Source organism: Heterocephalus glaber, unplaced genomic scaffold (genome assembly GCF_053883595.1).
Source record: "Heterocephalus glaber isolate CG9 unplaced genomic scaffold, H.glaber_assembly_v1.0 deba00001863, whole genome shotgun sequence".
Lineage (NCBI taxonomy): Eukaryota > Metazoa > Chordata > Mammalia > Rodentia > Bathyergidae > Heterocephalus > Heterocephalus glaber.
In genome coordinates, this window is record NW_028258503.1 from 111,335 (window position 1) to 129,349 (window position 18,015).

At 40.9% G+C, this 18,015-nt stretch overlaps 1 protein-coding gene and 1 pseudogene across 3 annotated transcripts in view; one reads left to right on the forward strand and one right to left on the reverse strand.

Annotated features, from left to right (window-relative positions):
- The window catches only part of Gab3 (GRB2 associated binding protein 3), a 78,400-nt gene extending 65,433 nt beyond the window's left edge, over positions 1–12,967 (reverse strand). For 2 of the 3 annotated variants that reach the window (XM_021252449.2, XM_021252447.2), the window contains exon 1: positions 12,825–12,960. In XM_021252449.2, coding sequence (XP_021108108.1) covers positions 12,825–12,896 — 72 coding nt within the window. In that variant the 5' untranslated portion in view covers positions 12,897–12,960. Of the gene's footprint in view, positions 1–12,824 lie in introns of all 3 variants that reach the window. The other variant, XM_004875194.3, reaches the window with a different exon arrangement.
- A 2,016-nt stretch (positions 12,968–14,983) lies between these two features.
- Positions 14,984–17,373, forward strand: LOC147820523 (tripartite motif-containing protein 60-like; annotated as a pseudogene).
- Positions 17,374–18,015: the final 642 nt, after the last annotated feature.

The window sequence follows — 18,015 nt, forward strand, 5'->3', positions numbered from 1 at the left end:
CACCAATCAGATTGAAAAAATTGCAAACTTCAGCAACACAAAATGTAAAATATGAGTATATGATATTATTCATTAGTTGTAATATCAAGAATGAAAACCACCCAGGTATCTAAAATAGAGAACTGGTTGAATACACTATGGTATAGTCACACAACATAATATTATACAGCTGTCAAAAATGATCTCTGATTACTGACATGGAAAGAATTCTAGGATAAATTTTTTTTTTGGTACTGGGGATCGAACTTGGGTCCTTGTGATTTCGAGACAGGCGGTGGAACCACTGAGCTAAATCCCCAGCCCTTTAGGATAAATTTTTAAAGGAACAGACTAATGTACAGAATGGTGGGTAGAATAAGCTACCTTTTGTAGAACAGAATAAGCAAAAGGAGAGCAAAGAGCTATATACATATGTGCTTGTATTTATATGGAGATATTGGAAAGGTAAAGGAACAAAATTAATAATAGTTACTTGATGGGTGAAGGTCAATGGGGTGGATGAAGTCAGGGATGGAGGTGAGATTTCTCAGTGCATATTTAAGTTTTTATAGTTTTGAAACATGTGAATGTATAACCTGTTCAATAGCAACTTAAAAACTGAGACAAAAATATATGAATTGATAGGAAGCTCAACAAAAACTCCCCAAAACAGACTCAAGGAAGGATTTAAGATTTAGGTTACATTTAAGATCATTTTCTAGAAACAGAAATACAAATGGCTTTTACATATGAAAAGGTGCTCAATCTCACTCATGCAGAATTTAATTAAAATGAGATACCCTTAATCACCTATCAATATTGCAAAGATCAAAATATTTGATAATCCATTGCACTTGAGGTGGTAACGAGAGGCAAGCACTTTTATGTGCAAACTAGTGGATCTGCTTAAAACAACAACTGGCTGTCTCCTGGCATCTCACAATCACACGCACTTCGACTCAGCTATCCCACTTTTAAGATTTTTGCTTACAAATATCACAGAGACTGATGCGTACTCACCGCAGTATTGTTATAGTAGCTGGAGGCTGGAAATACCTAGGATATACAGAGTCAGCCGTAAAAACATCCCTCCCATCTCAGAGGAGAAGTTAAACAAAGCAAAACACAAAATCTTAAGTTTCCTGAGGTCTGAAGGCACCCAGGAACCTGCTCTGTGCGAGGGTGAGGAGTAGACAAGACCCACAGAGGAGAGCTGGCCTTGGGGACCCACAGCCCAAGAAGCAAGCAACCAGTATATCCGACCAGGTCCTGGGCCTCGCCCTCTGTCAGAACCTATAGTTCAAATGGCTATTTGTCACCAGGGTTCTTATTTAAGGTGAAGAAACCCATTGTGCAATATAGAGGGAAAGGTCTCACACACTTGGCACCTGGACACTTGGGGCTGAATGCTCAGTGTGCTGCAGGGTATTTAGCAGCATCCCTGGTATCTACCCACTAAATGCCAGTAGCACCCATCCCACCAGTTTGGTTGGTTTTTGTTTTTTATTTTTTTATTTTTGGTACCGGGGATCGAACTCGGGGCCTTGTGCCTGTGCAGCAGGTGGCGGAACCACTGAGCTAAATCTCCGGCCCCATCCCACCGGTTTTAAGACTAAACAGATATTTCCAGACATTTCCAAACTGTTTCCCCATTCCAAAGGGTAAACACATTAAACACATTACCTTTTTTTAAACTTTTGTTTGTATTGGTATGTTTGCAGTACATAATGATTCCATTCATCATGAAGCAGTAGGTAAATGTACATAACACATCTCAGTTGGTTTTACGTTCCCTTCCTCTCTCCTCCCTGTTTCTTATTATCTATTATTTTGCTCTTTATTTATACTTTGGGTTTTCATATAAGAGAAAACAGTGATAATTAAGCTTGTGTGTATGATTCATTTCACTTAGCATTGTGGCCTCAAGATGCATCCGTTTTCCTTAAGGTGAAAATGATACAAGCGTACCCTTTTCAAGGCAGAGCAGTATTCCATTGCATAGTCTACCACATTTTCTTTATCCATTTCCCTATTGATGGACACATATTTATTGTTTCTTAAATGGAAATCTAAGAGGGGGGCTTTGCAGTTTTATTTTTCATTTTTTGCCAAATATGACCACTCTGCCTGGGGGCAAAATTCCACCCTCACTGAGAACCACTGATCCAGACCATCAAATACAAACATGAGCAGACAACTAAGAATCATCAAGTGTTTGAGAAATACACATTCAAATTCAGAAAGTTCTTCCTTGAATATGGCACATGTAATCTTGGTGCCTCAGGACCTTTGCACTTGCTATTCCTTCCTTCTAGGATGGAAAGGAGGAAGTCAGGATATACAAAATAAGCTGGAGAAAATTCTCACATGATGGTGAGATACCCAGAGAAGATGGGTGGGCAGTTGTGAAAAGGAAACAGCTCTTAGAAACTGAAAACATGGCCACCAGTTAATGGGCTGAACAGAAGAATGTCTACAACTCAAGAGTAAATTCACGAACTGAAATTCTGACCAGAGAAAATCAAGTAAAAGAACAAAATGATAATAAGCACAAGAGGAAAGTTGCGACCACTCTTTTCCATTCCCCTCTGATGTGGGGCTGGGATTTCACCAAGCACATTTCTCTGACTCCTTGCCAGCTGTCGCTGCCATGTGCTGAGTGACAGCACAGATCGAGCCAGTCTCAGTACACGTGAGCACAGTGCAATCACCTCAATGAAATTAGATTAGGGTTAGAAGACGGAAGCATATCTGGGAAATCTTCAAATATTTGGAAATTAAACAATACACTTCTACATCACCCGCAGGTCACAGGAAAAATTAGAAAAGAACTTGAAGTGAATAAAAATGAAAGCACATTCTGTCAGAATTTGTGAAACGCCACTAAAGCAGCACCAAGGGCAAATGCATAGCACTAAATGCCTATACTAGAAAATAAGGACGCCTGCAGTCAACGGCCTCAGCATCCACCTTAAAAGGATCTCAGAAGGTGCACTGGCTGCCGTGTGTGGGAAGCTCTAACGCTAAAGCAGACAGACTCAAAGGAGCACATGCTCCGTGATTCCATTTATATGACATTTCCAGAAAATGGAAATCTATAGACCCCAGTTGCTGCCTGGGGCTGGAGATGGGAGTAAGGAAAGATAACAAGGAGCCCAAGGGAATGTAGGGAGACCATGAATAAATGATGCTTTGGCTTACTCCCGTCACTGACTTGGCCCAGAGGGTCTGTGCTCGTATCCCCAGTCTTGAACGCATAATTGGTGACATGGTTTGTTTGTTTGTTTGTTTTGGTACTGGGGATCGAACGTGGAACCTTGCACTTGTGTGGCAGGGGCTGGAACCACTGAGCTAAATCCCCAGCCCTTGAACGTGTAATTGGAACAAATATCTCTAGCAACCAAAGAATTCCCGTATCAGTCTTCCTACCTGTTGAATGAGGACTGTGAATAGTTGGAAGGCAAAAGTCAGCCGCACTTCCCGAGCCCACTGCCAGAATAGTAATTCAAAAGCAACACTGGACTGCTGCGGGGACGTCGGACATTAGCCACCATGAAAGACTTGAAAGGTGTAAGAGTGGTCATTCCTAGCACAGCCCGATTCCACACATCTGTCTGGCCTGCACAGAAAGCGGATGGATCCCAGAGAATCTATTTTCATACACACAGCCCAGTGATGGTGCCAATTACAGCTGGGCTTCTAAACACAGTTTCTTCCTTCTATCAAATAAACACAGCCCCGGCACCTGCTACGCAGCTATGGGTCTGGCAAGTGCGGTATCTCTTTACCAACCTGCAGGGGCAGCAGAAGCAGTCCGCTTTCAACTGGTGGGAAAACAGAGCACGTTTCTGATCTTGTTTCAAGGCTTTGAAGTCTGTTCCCTCTGCTTTCGTCTACAGAGGCAGGGCCAGGGATTTAGCTCAGTGGTTCCGCCACCTGCCTTGCAAGTGCAAGGTCCCGAGTTCGATTCCCAGTACCAAAAAAAGAAATTTACAGAGGCAGTGATCACATAGACACCTCACAGGCCATCCTACCAGTAAGCACTACATTATGACATTATTCAGACCAGACCTGCCGAGGACAGAGTAAAGAGTACCCGACTTACGCTTAGTATGACACTCTACAAATGTCAGGGATCTGGTCCCAAAGTGAAGCTCTCAGGGGCCCAGTGATATGGAGTGTGCTGTTCGCTCCAAAGCAGAACAAAAGTTGCTGCACCTTGCATTAATAGACAACAACATTAAAACAGCTACTATAAGGATATGTTCAAGAAGGTAAAGCATATTAAGGTGAGACATGAAAGATAAAAAACACACAAAATGAAAACTATATGGTCGTAGATATAAAATGTAAAGCATATTTTTCTTCTTTTAAAATTCTAGTAAGGAAATGGTGGTGGACACTTGTAATCCCAGCACTCTAGGAAGCTGAGGCAGAAGGATTGCAAGTTTGAGCCCAGCCCAAGCAACCTGGTGAGACCCTGTTTCAAAATAAAAGGGCTTGGGATGTAGCTCAACAGAAGAGCACTTGTCTAGCATGTGCAAGGGCCCAGGTTCAATCTCTCATTTGGGGGAAGGGTTGCTCTTTAAAAGATATTTGAGTGTTTAAAGCAAAAAAGGCACTTTTTGTGGAGTTTATAACACGTAGAAGCAAAGTGCATGACAAAAGTAGCACAAAGTTTGGGAAAGCGTAAATAGAGCATGCTCTCATAGGCTGTTATACAGTACACAAAGGGTTATTACTGTAAGGTGTAGACAGTGGCCACCTAAAGACGTATACTACAACAACAGCCACTGTACTAAAAATAAACACAAATAAATACTGCCAGCAAAGATAAAATGCGGTATAAAAATTATTCACCCAAAACAGAGCACAAAAGAAAAAAAAGGAATCAAAAAATAAAGGAAACGAGTGGCAAGATAATAGATTGAAAATCAATAATATTTATAATCACATTAAGTGTGTTTGGTCTAAACAAAAAGAAAAGATTATCAGATCAGATTTAAAAAGCAAGACCAATTATAGCTACTTCCCAGAAAACCACTTTAAATATAAACACCAAAAGAACTAAAAGTAGAATAATAAAAAACATAATACTGATATAAAAGAAATCTAGAATGGCTAAATTAGTATTAGGCAATGTATATTTCAGGAGATAGAATATCAAGAGGTCACTTCGGGATAATAAAGTGGCCAATTAACCAAACAAACAATCTTAATGACCTAAGGTCACCAGGCAACCTATGAATCTGAAATCTGGGGAGTCGCAGGAGCTTTCAGGGAAAGGTGAGAAGGAAGCTCCTGCTTGCCCCGGTCAAAGACCACCAAACACCTCGAAGAAGAATTCAGCTAAAATAGCTGATGAGTTGATGGAGACTGAGTGGGAGGTTTGCACCCCTTTCCTCCACAGAGCCTGTAAAGTGCTTATCAGGCTAATAAGCATGGAATGAAACCAGCTGTGAAATACTGCTGGGGGTGCCCCAAGAAACAGAATCTCTGAGGAACAACACAAAAAGAAGCCTAAAGTCAAAGGCAGGGGTTAGGTGTAGCTCTGTGTTGCCAAGTGCTTGCATGAGCAGCTGCCAGCACCACAGACAACATCAACAAAGGAGAAAGTTGAAGGTCAAGCAAACATTGAGAAAAAGCTGTTCACAGGGCCCTAACCCAAATAATAATAAGGTATTAGTAGAGCAATCTAAAGCCAGAAGACAACAGAGTAACTAACATCTTCAAGGTGCTGAAATACAAAACAAAATAAAATTTTTTTAAAACCACGTCAGCCCACAATTCTACGTTCAGTGAAAATATCTTTCAAAATGAGGGAGAAATACACATTCTCCGACAAAACTGAGAAAATGCATTCCCAGAAGACCTAAACTATTCAACATGTCAGGGAAAGTTCTTTGAACCTACACAAAGTAGTGAAGAGTGGTGGAAGTGGAATAACTAAAAATAAACAAATAAATAAATAAAATTTTCTCCTTTTTATTTCTTTGCAGTACTAAGGATTGAATTATGGCCTCCACACTAAGCTATACTGCCAGCCCTTTTTTACTTTGTATTTTGAGACAGGGTCTCTCTAAGTCACTAAGTTGCCCAGGCCAGCCTCAAACATGTGACCCTCCTGCCTCAGCCTCCCAGAGTGCTGGTGGTACAGGCATGCACCATCACAGCTGGTTATTCTTATTTTTAATTATATAACTAACTGTCTAAGGCAAAATTAGTAGCAATGTAGCAAATATTCCAGCATCTGTAAAAATAAAATGCATGAAAACAACAGCACAAAAAGTAAGAATGAAATTGTAAATATACAGCTGGAAGGCCCTTATACTGCACAGTGTAAACGGAAGAAAGGGGCAAGTAGAATAAATGGAAACTGGCAAGATTGTATATTTTAATGAAAGCATTTCATAATGTGGATGGAATACGTATATTGATTAAAACAAAAGAAGTAAGAATGCATTAAAAACCAAGACTCAACTACATGTTGTGTACAAGAAATCCAAGTTAAATATAAAAGCACAGAGAGGATAGAAGTAAAAGAATGGAGAAAGACACACCATGCAAGCACATATCAAGAGCTAGACTTACGTAAAAAAGTAGACTTCAAGAAATAGCATCAGAGATAGATGTTAAATAATGGGTTCTAGTCTCCAAAAAGACGTAATTATTCAAAATGTAACAACAGAGTATCAAAATTCATGGCATAATAAATAGAACTGGGCTGGGGGTGTAGCTTGTTCAGTGCACCCCAGGCTCTGGGTTCATCCCCAGCACCGCCAAAAAAATAAAAATAAAAAGGAACTGAAAGAAAAATGGACAAATCCACAATTACAGATAAAATTTACACATTCCTCTCTCAGTAACTGATTATGAAAGTAAGCAGAAAAATCACTACGAATATGGAAAAACTGAACAACGCTGTCAACCAATCTGGTCTAATTAGCATTTATAAAACACTACCCAATGAAAGAAGGCTCATTTTTTTCAAGTGTAACCTTCACCAGGTGAAACTGTACAGTGGACCATAATATAAACCTAATAAAATGTAAAGAATGGAAGTCATATCATTTGTTCTTATATCATAATGGAATTTAACTAGAAAGGAATAACAGAAAGATATCTAGAAAATCCCCCCAATATTGGAAGTTAAACAAAAACTTAAAAATAATGCTTGGGTTACAAAGGAAATCCCAAAGAGAAATGAAATAATATTTTGAAATAAAATAAAACATAGTCAATTTTGTGGGATGCACCTAAAGCAGTACTTAGAGGGAAAGCTGTAGCATTAAATGCTTATATGAGAAAATGAGAAAGGTCTAATATCAGTAAATTTAAGTTTCCACCTTAAGAAACTAGACTTAAAATGGGTTAAAATTAAACCCAAAGTAATCAGAAGGAAGGAAATAATAAAGATAAGGAGATAGATTAATGAAAGCAGAAAAAAAAAGTAGAAAACAATAAAACCTAAGGCTGTTTCTTAGAAAAGATAAAAAAGATTGACAAAAAACCACCCAGACTGATCAGGAACAAAGACATAAATTACAGGATCACAAGTCAAAGAGGGGGCATCAGTGTAAGTTCTAATAAGGGAAAAGGACAATAAGGGAATACAATGAACAAGTTAATGCTAATATACTTGAAAGCTCAGCTGAAATAGAGAAAACTCTTGAAACACACAAACTACCAAAGCTCACTCGAGAAGATATGGACAACCTGAGTAGTCCTGGACTGTTAAAGAAATGGAATTCACAATTAATAAATTTTTGCAGAAAACATAAGAGGAGGGGATTCATCCCATTTCATTTCATGAGGCTGGCATTATGTTAACATCAAAACCATACAAAGATAATACAAAAAAGGAAAACTGAAGCTCACATCCTATGAACAGAGACACAACTATCAAAACAAATTGAGCAATATATGGAGACAATAATATATCACAACAAAGTGAAGTGTACCCTAAGAGTTCAAGGTAGACTCGACATTCAAAATTGAATCAGTATAATTCACTATAGTAACAGACTAAAAAAGAAAAAGCATATTATTATTTTTAAAGATGTCTGCAAAGTATTTAACAAAATCCAATTCATGATTTTTTTTGGGGGGTGTACCAGTGATCAAACTCGGGACCTTGCGCTTGCGAGGCAGGCGGTGGAATCACTGAGCTACATCCCCGGCCCCCCAATTCATGATTTTTTAAAAAAATCAGAAAACTAGCACTGCAAGGGGACTTTGTCAATTTGGTAAAAGGCACCTACAAAAAAAATCTATAGCTGTGCCGGAGATGTAGCTCAATGGTTCTGCCCCTTGCCTCGCAAGCACAAGGACCCAAGTTCGATCACAGGTACAAAAAAAAAAACACACAAAAAAACTACAGCTAATCTATAAAACGGAGTACTACTCAACCATAAAGAATGAGAAATTAGAGACATTTATAGCTAAATGGATGCACATTGAAGTGATACTCTTAAGTGAAATAAATAGGACACACGTATGTAAATACCGACTAGTTTCTCTAGTGTGAGAAACTGAAAGTGTAAATAAAGACTAAAAGATATAATAGATAATGTGAAATAGGAAGAAAAGGGGCAAAGGGGAAGGGGAAGTGGGAGGGGCAGGGGAAAGGAAAGAAGGGAATGGAATTACTATGAGAAAATGAAAAAATGGAAACAAAGTCTTTGTAAATAGGGAGGGATGGAGGGGTTGAAGGGAGGGCAGGGGAAGGGGGAAAAATAAGAAGTAAGATAGAGTATGCCAAGGTGCAAATTCCCAACAATGAATGTCATTATATTGTACACCTAAAATGTACCAATAAAATTAATGATATAAAAAAATCTACAGCTAAAATACTCTTATTTGGGGGGGCGGTTTGGTACCGGGGATTGAACTTGGGACCTTGTGCTTGTGAGGCAGGCGGCAGAACCACTAAGCTAAATCCCCGGCCCTAGCTAATACACTTTTAAAAATTAAACGTTGTGCCTCCCTGGCAAGCACAAGGTCCAGAGTTCCATCCCCAGTACAAAAAAAAAAAAAAATTTAAATCTTGTCACCCCAAAGATCAAGAAACAGCAAAAGAGATTTGCTTTCAACATTTCTATTCAACATTTATCATAATGCACCTTCCAACTATAAACAAGGCTACTAGAACTAATACATGAGTGTAGCAAGGTTGCAGAATACAAGATCAATAAAAGTGATTAACAAACTAATTCTAAAATTGATATAGAAAAATCAGGGCCGGGGATTTAGCTCAGTGGTTTTGCCTCCTGCTGCACAAGCACAAGGACCCTAGTTCGATCCCTGGTACCAGAAAAAGAAAAAAGAAAAATCAGAGGATGTAGAATGTCCAAAACAACTCTGAAAAAGGAAAACAAAGTTGGAGAGCTGAAAATATCTGATTTCAAAATTATTATAAAGCTATGGATGGGAGCCAGGGATTTAGCTCAGTGGTTCTACCACCTGCCTCGCAAGCACAAGGTCCTGAGTTCAATCCCCAGTATCAAAAATAAATAAATAAATAAAAATAAAATAAAGCCATGGTTGTCAAACAGCATGGCATTGGCATAAAGATGAACAAACAGATCAATGGAACAGTCTAGAGAATCTATGTGCACCTACAGAAATATGGAAAATTGGTTTTTTACAAGATTGCAAAAATAAATCAAGGGAATTAAGACAGTTTACTCGATACATGGCATTAGAACAGATGGAGTTCATGTGAAAGAAAATGAACCATGATGTAAACCGCACAACTTTCACAAAATTAAATCAAAGTGGACCACAGATCTAAATAAAAAAATGTAAAATTACAAAACTTTTAGAAAAAAAAAAAACAGGGGAAAATCTTGACAGTCTTAGGCTGGATGAAGAGTTCTCATATTTGACATTGAAAGCATGATCCATAAAAGAAAAAATCTGGTATTTTGGATTTCACAAAGATGTAGATTTACAAAAGATACTGTAGAGGCAATGAAAAGGCAAACTATAGACTGATCAAAAACATTTGCAAATTAATATTCAGTAAGAACTTGTATCCAGAGACAAAAACAATACCTAACTCTCAGTGTTGTCTTTAGCATGGTGCCTGTTACATATAAACATTCAATAAATATGAACTATTTCATAACTTTATAATCCTTATTATAGCATTCTTTAAAATTGAAAAAAGAAGCCAAGTTATCATCAATAGAGAAATTATTAAATCATGATGCATACATTACAAGAAACATTAGACAATGGTTTTAAAAACTAAAGTAAATCTGGAAAGATCCCCAGAATTGATGTGGAAAACACAAACTGCAAGACAATTAGTATAATACGATCCTGTTTGTGTGAAGAAATACTTATTTTCTGGAAAATTTTTAGAATGACCTGTAACAGCTATTATCCCTGGGGTGGGTAGGATGTAGGGGAAATAGAATGGGGGTCTTTCACTTTGCATTCTATTTATTCCTATATTTTTCAATTTTTACAATAAAAATATTTTTTATTACAAAACTGCAAAAGAAAGAATTAACTGTCTTTTTAAAAGAGCAGCAAAAAAATAACTTTCTGATGGCCTTGTCTCAGGGCATCAAGTGCATAAAGTAAAGCTTTGCCCACAAACGGGCTGAGTTTCCACCTGGATATTGATGGAGTGTGGTGGGCTGGCCTCAGTCAACACAAACAATTGAGAATTTGGTTACTGTCCTAGTCGTGCCACTAAGTAGCTTTGGTACGTTACTGATTAAACATGTTGGTTGTACTTCTTGAAAGATGGAATCAAGTCTTTTTCCTCTGTCTTCCTAGCAAAAACCATGGGCCCTAGGTTAGAGTTGGCACCCAATTGAAGGGAGGAAGGGGAAACTACTTGTGACAGGAGCTAAATTAACAGAGCTGTGAACAACACCCCTGGCCCGCCCCGTCGAAGTGACACACGATTGCCATCTAGTGGCACAAAGGATTCCTGTAGTCCTTAATGGTGAGAGGAAATGGACTTCTTTTGGAGGTATGTTTCACGGACAGGCACTTCACAGCAAAAAAAGACCACGACGCTCCTTAGAAATTGTTCCCAGCCAGAGAGTAAACAGGGTCAAGGTTTTTGTCGCAGAATGTTGGTAAGACAGCATCAAGGTTCTCTTCTGTCGTCAGTCTCCTGTAGCATCACACACCCTACATCTCTAGGCTATGTGGTGTCTGCTCTTTCCCCTGCCTCTTTCCACCCAGAAATAATGAACCACATATGACAACAGGCCTCCACACCCACCCCTTCCCCCAGTGACAAAACACTAATGAATATTCCTAAGCCAGAGTGCTCAGGACAAGGTACAAACCCAAGGCCGGACAAAATGTTTCCATCAGCCTTGTTCTCCAGGTTCACCATCTTTCTGAATCATCTACTAGAAAGTGAGTGCCAGTCTGCAAATGCACGGTGATTCTGCAGCAGTGTTAGTACTACTCTGTAACGCAGGCCCCACCTGCCAGTGCAGGGCATGGGAGTAGATTTTCTTTTCTTTCCTCCATTGAGGAGTAATGAGTTTTCAAAGAAGCTGCACAGTTAGCGACGCAGCTGTGACACACAGGGGTAGACATGTGGGACCTTGTGTTTATGGACCTGTGGTCTCATAAGGGACTGTGCAGGATACATTGGTAGTTACTAAGAGAAACGTTAATATTTCTGTATCTCTGATATCTTACATACTAAGTACAACAACGTTCTTCTAAAATGGTGCTCAGCAGTACAAACAACAAAAACCTTTCCAGAGATCTTAAGAGTGAGACACTGCAGCCTATGGATAACGGGAAAGAGGCCCCGAGCAACTGTAGGTGCAGGAAAAGATCTTGTTGCAAATTCTACAGGTGTTCACTCACTATGGAAGTCTTATAATTCTGGCTCTTCAACCCTTCCGGCACCATGTGTGTTCTGAAATGTGGGAGTGAAAAGTACTGGTGAAATTTGGTCACAGCAAGAACAGCAGTTTGAGAGGGAGGATATGAGCGCCAGGCAGCCCGCCACAGAGGAGCCCCTACAGGGTGGATTTCTTCCCTCTGCCATGCTCTGGAGTCACAGAGAAATTAGGAATTATAAACAAGATGGATCCATCAAGCTGCTCCCAGCCTTGAAAAAAAAAGCAAGACTCCGTAATCTCTATTTATATGCAGCTCCCTGGGGGCTGAAGTGGTTCTTCCTAATGGCTGAAGAATGCTCACTAGCTGGCCTTTAGGTCTTTAAGCAGAGCATTTTCAGGACCGTGTCCCGAGTGGGTTCGGGAGATAATGACCATCCAGCTGTCGGTAGCATATTTAAAAATCGCTAATAGGACGTGTAGGAAGATGTGTTCTTCCGAGTGTCCCTATTTCTTAATAGTCAAAGTCAGTGGTTCCTGCTGAACTAGAAAAACGCAGTCTCAGCAGAAAGCAACAGCTGAGAAGATACAAGATGGGAAAGTTTGCGCTGTGTGGAAGGACGAGTTTCGGCGGAGAGCCAGCCCGAGCGCTCCCTGCGTCCGAGGCGAAGGCGGGCGCCTCCCTGGCCGCCCTCACCAGGCAGGTCTGAGCTTGAGGTTCGCCTCCCTGGCCCCTGGCCCCTGCCCGGCTCCCTCGCTCGGCACCGGAGCCCTTTCGGGGGTCTCCCGGCCGGCCCAGCCCCAACCCACCACCCTCCGCCAGGACCAGCGCCGGGCAAGGGCCGCCCGGTCCCGCCCGCGGCCGGGCACAGCGAGGACGCTGGCTCGACGTGCGACCTGGGCTTCCTTCCACCGGCCTCGCCCGCGGCAGGGCGCCCGGAGCGGCTGCGTGTGCGGTGGCCACCCCGCAGACGGGGGCCGGGGCCGCGAAGGCCAGGCGGCGGCGCCTCCACTCACGTAGCGCTGCAGCTTCCTCTCGGGGGGCGACTTGACGAGCCAGCCGGTGCACACGGCGTCGCCCGAGCTCATGGTGGCCGCGCCGCCGCTTCCTCCAGCCGGGCCAGCCGCCCGCCGCCGCAGGAGGAAGTTGAGCCGGGGATGGATGCGGCGGGGCGGGCCCAACGCTGCCAGCCCAGCGCCGCCCCAGCAGGACCGGCGGCCGCTGCGACCCCCGGGAAGGGTGGGGGAGGGGAGGGCCGGCCACGTCGGGGGAGCCCCTTCGCCCAAGCGCTGTGTCGCCCGGCCTGGCGCTCCCGCCGAGGGGCCGCGAGGTCAGTTCCAGTGGCCGGGCCCAAGCTGCGGGCTTCGAGGGCACGGGGAAGGAACCTGTCGCCCATAGTTCCCGTCCCTCGTCAGCCGCCTCCACAAAGGCTGGTCCCCTGACCTCAGAGCACCAGAATCAAAACCCTCGGCCCACATCTGCCATGTAGAGAGCGAAGGGAGAGAGAAAAGTAGGACTCCTCTTCAATTTCCCCCTTCCACTTGATGCTTTGCAAGTACTGTTTCTTCATATGCTCCTCCAAAGACCCCATGTTCAGCGCTCAGCTCTACTGGCCAAACTGCTTCAATGCCCCAATAACTAGCCCACATGATCCAAAGTCAAAAGGTGGTGTCAATGCAGCCTCTTTAATTCTAAGATTTGAAATGATGACTCCGAAAGTGACTATGCCAGGTGGTGTGCAGAACACCCTACGCAGTAATAATAATAAACACCTAAGTTTTCTTGCGACTTCCTCCGTGGCAAGTTCACACTTCGCCAGTTACTGTCCTAAGCACATCACAAGCATTACCTCACTGGACCTGTGCAGATATCCTGTCCAGGGAGAGGGAGAGAGTCACAGCGGAAAGGGGGCAGAGGGAGACAGGAGGAGAGCCAGGCTAACTACGATCCTCATTTCTGTGACCAATCGTGAGACCAGAATCGGTATTGATAACTTCCTTCTTCACTGCTCTCTTTGCTTTCCAGCCAGGACCTCAACTGGTCACAATTCTTTGCCCAGTGAGTGACCCAAAACTTTATTCAGAATGAGTCTGGCTCCTCATTGGTCCTGCCTATCCAGGGCAGTGCTAAGAGATGCTTCCCTGTGGGTTCTTTATCTAAAATAAACTTACTAAGGCTGCGGCCGTGGCTCAGTGGTAGAGCACTTAGTTGCCTAGCACGCACAAGGCCCCATCTTCCATCCCCAGCACCGCCAACAAAAAAGGCAGGGGTCGGGGGTGGGGGGGGCGCTTAATTTGGCAGTTCATTCAGTATTGTAAATGTGTAGCTAGAAGGATTTGTGGAAGTAAATGCTCACTGTTAAAGAACGGTTTCTCTTTCAATTATGTCATGATAGGCAAAGGGGAAAAGAAAAATTTGAAAAGAATGTGGACATGGAACATTTTCACAAGAAATTTGAAAAGAAACTTCTGGATCTTGGACAGACATGGAGAGATAGCTGGTCGTGTGTGAAGGCCAATAATAAGAGGAGAGCCCCATGCTTTTCTTTATCTCCTATGCCCCGCCCACCTCTTGTTCTAATAAATCTATGAAGCATGTGAATGAAAAAGCCTGGAGTGGCGGGGTATAAGTTCAACTAGGGCAGCTCTTTTTTTTTTCCTGTATAGGCATCTAAAATGTGTTTCTCTGAACATGAAAGGCACCTAATTTCCATCTGAAGTATAACATTCGGCTTTGCTACTGTCAATAATACTATTTCTCATATCTCATGAAAAAATCATGACTTCATATCCACCATTGTTATATTTAAAATTACAGGTCCAGGGATTTAGCTCAGTGGTTCCGCCGCCTGCACAAAAGTTTAAAATGGCATGAAATTACATTCACAACTCCAAGTCAAATACTTCTGAAATCATTCAATGAATCCAGTATTATTGCATGTAGCTCAGGTTGGTCTTTTTTTTTTTTTCCGGTAAAGGGGATCGAACTCAGGACCTTGTGCTCTCAAGGCAGGCTCGGTGCCACTGAGTTAAATCCCCAGCCATAAGGCAGTATTATTCTGATGCCAAAACCACAAAAAGGTTTTCAAAAACAAAATGAAAAACTACAGACCAGTATGCCACATAAATATAAGCATAAAAACCTTTGGCAAAATGCTAGCAAATAGAATTCAAAAATGCATTTAGAAATTGTAGTAGTGACCAGGTAGGGCTTATTCCAGAGGTTTAAAGCTCATTCAACATTTAAAAACCAATCAATGTGATTTTTTATATTAACAGGCAAGAGAAGAGATAATATGATTATAGCATCTCATGCAGTACAAACATTTGACAGAATCCAATAACTATTCATGGCAGAAACTCTCACTACACTAAACCACAAATAGGGAGGAAGCTTGATATCAACTTGAATTTCTGTAGAACATAATCTACAGAAGACCTATGGTTAACATCATACTTAATGGCAATAATCTGGACACTGTCGTATGAAGATTGGGAACAAGGTAAGGATATCCACTTTCCTCACTCTTAATTTGACATAGTACAAGAAATTTTTACTAATGCAATATAATAAGAAAAAGAAATAAAAGTCGCATATATTGGAAAGAAAGAGTCTCAATTTGCAGATTACATAATTGTCTTCATCAGATGTCTCAATGAATTTTTAAAAAATAAGCCCCACAACTAGTAAGTGTTTGCAAGATTGTAGGATACAAGACCATCTCTTTATACAATCTCAAAGCTTTTGATAAAGCTATGGTAATTAAAATTGTGTGGTATCGGCAGAGAAACAGACACATAGATAAGTGGAATGGAATTGAGAACCCAGAAATAGACACACATAAATTTCTCCAACTTTTGTTTGACAGAGGCACAAAAGCAATTCAGTGGAGGAAGGGACAAAGGAGTAATTGGACATCGGTATAGACCAGAACGAGACAAAGCAAAACTCAAACAAACAAAAACTCAATCCAAACTTCACACTTCATACAAAAATTAACTCAAAATGAATCCAACATTTAAATATGAAACATAAATGTACCAAACTTTTGGAAGACAACAGGAGGAAAACTGTGGGACCTAGAACCTAGTGATGAATTCTCAGACATGGCACCAAAAGTATGATCTAGAAAAGAAAAATTGATAAAGTAGCAATTAAAACTTTTGCTCAACAAAATACATTGTTAAGAGTATTATAGAACAAGCAACATCTATATATCTAACACAACACTCATCAAGAATATAAAAAGAAGTCCTAGACCTCTACCCAGTGACCCTCCGGCCTCCGTGGTTCCCATGGAGCGGAGCCATCTGTTCCATGAGCGGTTCCCCGAGGCTCACTCTCTACACACTGAGCCTGCTGGGAGTTCATGCTTCACTAACATTGAGGATTTAGCAACTAAATGAGACACAGCAGCTTTTAGGTTAAATATTGATGTGTTTTTACATTCCTCTCTGATAGGAAGCAATTAGAGAGTTACACTGAGCTATGGAAGGAGAGAGTGAAACAAGCTGAAAAAGTCATTACTACGCATGCTGGAAAATCAGTGGAACTGAAGAAAAAGGTAGAACATAGGAGAGAAGAAATAAAGTCCAAACTGGAACAGCTTATATTATTTCTCTACAAACAAGCAAGAGACTGGGCCAGGGATTTAGCTCAGTGGCACTGTGCCTGCCTCACAAGCGCAAGGTCCTGAGTTCCATCCCCGGTACCACAAAACAACAACAACAAAAAAGAACAAAAATATAAGAGAAAAGAAAATGAGCAAGAGACTATTACGTAGGTAATTATGTAGGTAATTACAAGATAAAGAGGTAGCTATTTTAGCAAAACTAAATGAAAGAATAACACAATTTTTCAGATCATGCCTCCTCATCAAAATATCTGTTAAAGATATAGAGAGCAAATGTGTAAATTCAGAAGTAGAATTCCTGGCAAATGTTAAAAGTCTGTAGCACAGATACAAAAACTTTAAATATCCTGAAACTTTTTTCAAATTCAAAGATTATGGTTACCAGCTTCCTCCACAATATTCTTCCCCAAACGAAATTATCAAGCAATTTCAAGTACATGTTGTTCTAGATTCTGATAGAAAAGCTGTGTGATATGGAAATATGCAAAAATTACCTCACAGCCCATGAAGATTTTATATCTGGTCAGCAGTTCTGGGTTATAAGGGTTATATTTCTGACAAGCACTACTTTGAGGTAGAAGTGAAAGATAAAGTTGAATTGACTATGGGTGCCTGTAGAGAGTCTCTTCCAAGAAGGAAAAAGAATCAGAACCAACCAATTTTAGGACAGGATGGATTATGGGGAATTGAACAGACTAATCAGACTAATTATATTGCACTAGGTCCTAAGAAAATTATCTTTTGTCAAAAGTAATAACTAGTACGATTGACATTTTATGTACTCTGAAATGGGTGCGGTTTCATTTATAATCTGAATGATAGAGCTCTTCTGGATATTTTTAATGACCATTTTCAGGAGCAGTTCTACCTTATTTCTTCACTGGTACTGACTCAAAACCCTTAAAATCTGTACAGTAATGGATTCTGAATGAACTATTAGAAAACTCTCATTTGTTTTTATTTCAGTGAACAAAACTCAGCCAATGAATCTGGTCAACAGGTCTGTAGTTTTTAAAATATTTTTCACTGTAAACAGCCATAATAATTTTATCTTTTTCAGGAAGTTCTAAATAAATGTTATTATAGTACCCATTTTATAGGTAAATTATGGGGTCCTATTAGAAATTGCTTTAGAAATTCTTAGATAAAATACTTTTGAGAACTGTACTGGTTACTTGTCTCGTTGCTGAGACAAAATACCCAACACCCGAAGTTAAAGGAGGAAAGGTCGATTGTAGCTCACAGTTTATAGAGGTTTCAGTCCATAGTCAGCTGGCTCCTAGGCAGGGCAGCAGGGCAGAGGGGCATCGCAGAGGAGACATAGTCCATGACAGGCAGAAGGCAAAAGGCAACAAAAGCAAACAATTGACAATAGGAGCTTTCTGCCCCTTTTATGTTCTATCTAAACTACCTGGCTTGGGGTGGGTGCCAAACCAATCAGTGGACTGATTTAATAATCACACACCCTTAATCCTAGCACACTTCATCCTAGCACTGTACCATGAATCAATCACACGCTCTAGACACAGCCATAACAAGAATGTATTACTTAGAAGAATGTATTACCCCAGTAG